This window comes from Silene latifolia, chromosome 4 (assembly GCF_048544455.1).
Source record: "Silene latifolia isolate original U9 population chromosome 4, ASM4854445v1, whole genome shotgun sequence".
Taxonomy (NCBI): Eukaryota; Viridiplantae; Streptophyta; class Magnoliopsida; order Caryophyllales; family Caryophyllaceae; genus Silene; species Silene latifolia.
Window position 1 is genome coordinate 9,948,898 of NC_133529.1, and position 6,906 is coordinate 9,955,803.

General features: G+C 35.1%; 1 protein-coding gene across 1 annotated transcript; it reads right to left on the reverse strand.

Moving 5' to 3' along the window:
* Positions 1–827: 827 nt before the first annotated feature.
* On the reverse strand, positions 828–3,355 carry LOC141652858 (putative receptor-like protein kinase At1g80870). The gene has a single exon (XM_074460465.1). The coding sequence runs from the start codon at positions 3,075–3,077 to the stop codon at positions 996–998; it is 2,082 nt and encodes a 693-aa protein (XP_074316566.1). The 5' UTR covers positions 3,078–3,355; the 3' UTR covers positions 828–995.
* Between the last annotated feature and the right edge of the window lie 3,551 nt (positions 3,356–6,906).

Below are 6,906 nucleotides of genomic sequence, written 5' to 3' on the forward strand. Positions count from 1 at the left end.
ACGTTAGTAAACAGAACTACAGAAGGAATATATCAATATCTGTGTGAGTGTGAATATCTCTGGAATACACTACTGCATTTTTTGGGTACTTGAGTTACCCTGTTATATTTTTGAACTCATATCACCCAAAAAAGTGAACTAATTACTTCAAAGTTCAAACTACTGCATCTTAAAGTGACCTTTTATGCTTTTTATTTGGCGATAATCATTTTTTTCAGTAATTATTGCATGAGACGGTCTCACACTGTAGATTACTAATAATGTACCCAAATAAGAGCACCGTAGCGGATATTCATCAAAGACAAATACTGCTTTGGAACTCAAACAGAGCAATTTAGGGTAAAAGTAGGCAAATAAAGTTAGTACTACATTCTCTTGTAGTACTAATGATGATGATTGTTGAACTTAATCAAAAGGCTTTATGTTAAAGTCAAAAGCCAAATCCCCTTTTAAAATCCTTTGGCGCTAATGCCGCTTCTACGCTCACGTAATTACTTTTACTTATCAATTAGCATTGATGCTGCCTCTGTTCATCGTCTTTAGCTTACTAAGGACTTGTTCAGTTGCACACTGCTTATTGAAGTCTAATTCATCCCAAGTTCATCACTTTTAATGATTCAGTACTATTTGTTCGCTTCATCTGCGACAAAAATATACAGAGTATTACCTTATCGTATAAGGGAACATCGACTGAACGTATGCAATCGTACAGAGCCTTGAAACTTTGAAGTTGTTATTCGATTTACCCTTAACATTTGACAGAAAGCAGTTCTATTTCGCTTTACTCCGTTACTTCTCAAATTCTCAAAACCACGTATAGACGAGTCTTTAGTCGCGTTAGAAAGGAGAACAAAACAATCATTTAACTCATATACATGCCTAATTTACACTCAAAATTACAAAACTATTGCCCCTTCATTCCGATACCTTTTTTTATTCTGTACGAGGGGTATTTCAATCAAAGGTAAACAAATGACTGAAACAGATGAAATATCTTATTCACCATTTTTTCTCCCGGACCTACTGTAAAACTTAGAAGGCGGAGAGGGAGAGAATTCATAAGGCAGAGGTGGAAGTTCCATATCTCCTCTTAAAATCCTCACAATATCTCCAATATCCGGCCGTAATTCAGGCATTCTCTGCAAACAAGCCAATGCCAGATGAATACACAATGTCACCTGTTCCTTATCATATGCATCCTTCAGTTTTTCATCTACAAGTTCTAGCACATTTCCGCCTTGCGCTAAATGTCTACACCAACTTACTAAGTTAGCTTTCTCGAGCTTCATTGGCGAGTTCAGAACATGTAAAGGCCTTCTACCCGAGACTATTACCAGGATTAGTACACCTAAACTGTAAATATCACTCTTTTCCATTAAGTATCCACATCCTCCATATTCCGGAGCAACATAACACAATGTCCCTCTCATGCTTGTTGTGCTACTCAATTCCCTACTGAACAAATCTCCACTCATCTCGCTTCCCATAGAACGCGCATGCTTTCTCCTGCAACCCTTCTTAAAACCCATCTCACGATTTTTTAACCCGTCATCCAAATATTTATTAGGATCCCTTGATCTTCTTCTAAGAATGTAAAATCGCCGACCTAAACTAAACTGAGCCATTTTCATTTTCGTAGTTTTCCTCATCTTACTTCCAAGGGTTTTTCGCTTGCTACCCTTTTTGTTCATTTCGTCAAGCTCCTCTTCTTTCCACCAATCTAGCATTTTCTTAGGTTTACTTTTGCGAGTATTTTTCTCCTTACACCCCTTCTGTTCAAAACCCTTGGCATCAAGACATCCAGACTGAAATTCAGACACTAATTCCGACACTGGCTGTTCTGTCCCTTCTTTCAAATTATTCAACTGAGAACATTCATCCAAGTTTAAATCCATTGGTGATGAACTCACATTCTCCCAATCTCGATTAGTCGTTGTATCGACTTGAGTACCTATCCATTCATTAACATATTCTTTGGCTGACAACTCACCACTGTCATCCTGCTTCCACCACCAATCCTTCCCCCATTGTTTAACACATCCATTATCATCAATTGAAATCGAAACATTCAATTCAAGCTCTTTACTATGATCAACACTAGTAGTTACCACCTCTTGATCAATTACATCAATATTGTGATCCTCCACCAAAACTTCTTTCCCTTTATTATTATTATTATTATTCAAGCTGCTTTGCAATCCTCGACTGTTCTTACAAGAACTCGAGGCTTGCAAAGCAAGCGCAAAATCAACCTCACCCCCACTACATTGACCTTCAATCTGATTTAAATTCCCGGACAATTCTTGACTAAACATATCAATACCAACACCAACACCAACACCAACACCAACACCAACCTCTTCCTCAACCTTAACCCTAGACAACCCGAAATCCGACAATTTGGCCTTAAACTCCCAATCAAGCAAAACATTACTAGGCTTAACATCTCCATGAATAACAGGAGGCTCACATTCATGATGCAAATACTCGAGCGCTTTCGCAACATCTTGTACAACAAGAAACCTCCTATCCCAATCCATACAATAAGTTAAACCAGCTTCATTACCAAACAATCTCTCTTGCAAACTATGATTAGGCATATACTCATAAACTAACAATCTCTTCTTCTTTTCAAAACAATAACCTAATAAAGAAACAATATAAGGTGATTTAATATTACCCAATATAGTAAGTTCACTTTGAAATTCTCTTTCAGCTTGTAAAGAAGATCCAGCATCAAGTTTTTTTACCGCGACAGATTTACCGTCTCGTAAAATTCCTCGAAAAACGGTCCCTGATCCTCCTTTGCCGATTGAGTTTTCTGTATTGAATCCGTTTGTTGCGGATTTGAGTTCTTTGTAACTCAACTTTTGTAGTTTTTTCAATGTATGTTGACTTGTGGAGTCAAATGGGCTGGTTCTTGACCTACCAAATAAACTATCCCATAAATAATAAACGATAAATAATATTGTTAACAGGAAAATAACTGTTGCTGAGATTGTTATACCAAGAAGAATGATCCTGGATCTTGTATTTTGGTTAGTTCTCTGGGTTGGTGAAATGGGTCTTGAAGGCATTCTCTTATTTAGAATATTAATATCGGAATTGCTATATCACGGCCCCTATTTTACGGGTTTTATTATTTATTTGAATGAATATGAGTGTAAATGTGTAATGTATAGAGGAATAAATGATTGTGTTTGAATGACAAGTGATGGAAAGTGTTATAGTTGTAATTATAATCAAGATGTTTTGGAGATGAAGGTGGTGGTGGCCGGTTCATACTCATTGGACTCTGTATACGAGGGAATTTTTTTAATGTGTGCTTTACAGTTGGATAACCATAAACAAATTAGTTATTGGTTTGTTATTTGATTTGATTTTTAAACAAAAACAAATACTCCGTGATTATTACGTTATATTGATTGACTCAGTGTTAGAGTGTTGGAGCAATGTTTGTAGGATTGAGATGATAATGAGCTGCGTCGACCACGAACTTGACCTTGGTTAATTAGCTTGTGCTCGTGAAACAAAACTCGAGCTCTTGGTGATTTTAAACTTATCCGAGCTTGAAAATATTGAGCTCATTACCATGCTCGCGAGCTTTAACCCGAACTCGAACTGAGATCAAGCTCAACTCGAGCCTATATATAATTGTTAAATTATTGGATTTTTTTTCCTGATATTTTCAAATAAGGATTTAAAAGTTATGTATTAAAATATTGGGCAAATAAAGTAAACATTTAATATGACCAACTTTAGCTCGGTTTGCCTTGTTAAGTTATCGAGCTGAGGCAGAGCTTGAGCCAAGCTCACACGAGCCGAGCTTTGAGCTGTTTGCTAATTATCTCGTCTCATTATCACCCCTACCACCAAATAAAGTCTTTTTTAAGATGTAGTATTCTTTTTCAGATGAAAAGAAGCTGAAGACGGATCAAATATAGTTCTACTTTCTTTTGTTTTATCTACTATACTTGGGATTCGTTTTAAGCTTAAGCTAGCTATTACCGTCTTAAACAAAACTTTGTGTACTTCTCGGTATCATTAGAAAATTGAAATACTCCCTCCCATCCACTCTTTTGTTCCTCTTTGAAGTGGGCACGGAGATTAAGGGTGAGGAGTATAATATTGATAAAGATATGAGTGAGTTTGGTAATTGGAGAGAGGTATGAATAATTAGGATTAAATATTAATAAAGGAGATTGGTGGGGTTTGGTTATTGGAAAGAGGTAGGAATAATTAGAATTAAATATTAATAAATGATATAGTGGGGTTTGATGAGTGGAGAGAAATAGAAATATAATATTAATAAAAACTTTCTCAAAAAGGAAAGGGGAAGAAAAACTGAATAATCCGTTTTAGGAAATAGGGAAGAAAAGACTGAATGGGAGGGAGTATATCGCAAATTGGTTCAGCATCATCCCGCCGCGTGGGCAATTATTCTAGATTCAAAAATGCTTTAATTTTTATTTTTCTTATATACTCTGTAATCTGTATGATGTATAAGAATTGATATTTTGTGTACACAAATTCTATTTAAGACAACATTATCCGTTTAAGCTTAATACAGGTCAAATATAATATCATTTGTGTATATGAGAGAAGTTTATTACTTTTTCCTGTGCATTCTTATATACACAAGTGATATGTAATTAACCCGGTTGAAAACAGTTAATACCGTTTTAAGGGATACTTACTGGTTTGTGTGAGACTTATACTGAACAGTCGTATTTTAATATGCAGCGGGATTAAGCATCTGTGATATCACTTGTTCAATCATTCAAAAAATTCAACACCATAAAGAAATAAAATAAAATCAGGAAATGGCGGTATTAAAATGGCTGTATCTGAGGTCGTTACGAAATTAAATTGAATAATAATGATGTTGTATGACATGGATAATCGAGAAAGAGACAGACAGAGGAGACTGAGTAGTGCGATGTAAAAGATGCTTTTGACTAATTTCAGATTTATCCGACAAAAAGAAAATGAATACGTTAGTTTTGGAGGGAAATGTTGTTGGTGGGCTTTATTCTCATTATTTCATTCATGCAATAATTGCAGCTTGGCAAGTCATAAGCTTTGGGTTTTATTATTGCACTTGGAAGTTTAAACATACATACTAGTACGCCAATCTACCTCATTTCCGCCCATGGGCTTAGTCACTCTTGAACCTAGGCTAAGATGGACTGGTTGTCAAATGTCCATTAGGGGCACTAGTATATAATCATAGTACTCCAATCTACCTCACTTCCTCCCATGGGCTTAGCCACTCTTATAATTCACAAAAAATTCTCGGGAGGAATTGAATAAGCTGAAACGAGTTTAACTGAACTGAGCTGAAATTGACTGATATGAATAAATTTGATATAAGCAGAAGTGAGCTGTACTGATATGAAATTAAGCCGAAAAGAGCGAAGCTTTATTGATTTTGGTTAAGGCTAGAAATAAGTCAACAACTATTTATACGAAGAGTCGAAGATAATTCAACATTGATCACTCGGCTTAAAGTAGAATTACAACATATTCGTTTTAGTGAAAATCCTGTCGCTAATTTATTTAAGGCGCTTCCAAGCCAAACATTCTAAAAATTAACATGGAGTTTGGTTGAATTTCTTTGAATGGATAATTGGAATGAATTTTATTTATTCTAATATTTGGTGAACAATTTTGGAATGAATTTAAATTTATTCAATGAATTTTAACTCTTTTTCATATTTTCGAATCTCATACCCACCTTTCCCATTTGATTTCAAAGTCTATTCTTTTCTCTTTACAAATTTAGAATGAACCAAACAAATTTAATTTGATTCCACTTCTTCATTTACATAATTCTTAATTTATTATGGAAGAATTTTTCCCTATCCCTAAATTATGATTACTAAAGCTAGTTAGCTAGGTAGCATGGACACTCCTCCTAACTAGTTGTCCCGTGTCCGACGTCGTATTGGACACCCGACACTCGTCGGACACGCGCCTATAGTTTATACGAGGAATAAAATGTCAAAAGAGATTGATTAGAAGATGGGTTTGGCTATGAAATGAGAATTAGTTAGAGTCAAGGTCAAATTTTACATTCACTTATATAAATTTAATACTAAATGCATTAAAAAAAATAAAATCATACGTTATTTATAACCATAAAATATATATTTTATTAAATTTAAATAACGTGTCCTAAATTTCATGGGATGTCGTATTACGTGTCTGTGTCGTGTCTGTTTTGGTACTACCTATTACTAAAGTATTTACGTACGTATGACTGTAGGGGTGTTAACGAGCCAAGTCGAGCCCTAGCTTAGCCTAGCTCGGCTTGTGCTCATAAAGTAAAACTCGAGCTTGAGTCAATCTCGAGCTTACCCGAGCTTGAAAAAATTGTGCTCGTTATCAAGCTCGCGATCTTTAACGCGAACTCGAACCAAACTCGAGCCTATATATAATTGTTGATTTTTCGTTTTTTCTCTCTCGATATTTTCAATAACAAGGCTAAAAAGTTTTATATACTAATATTAGAAAATCAATGAGACATTTTTTATACGTGCGATACAAATATATAATCATGATAAAATATTGTTATAAAATATGAGTAATATCTTTTCTAATTACACAAATTTGAGCTGCTCACGAGCTTTTCGAGCCGAGCCAACGTTATCACAGCATGATTCGTTAAGCTCTCGAGCCGAGTTCGAATTGCTCGCGAGCTATTTTATCTCATTAACAGCCACCCTACGTATAAATGGTAATGCATAATATGTCACCAATATATCCCATAAATAAATGGACATAATTGAATTCTATCTTCTAGCCTCTGCCAAGGTACACATTTCTAAAAACATTTACTCCATAATCAATACCCAAGTTTACAAACTACTCATACCAAGTTTAACGAAGGGCAGACTTTTCTTT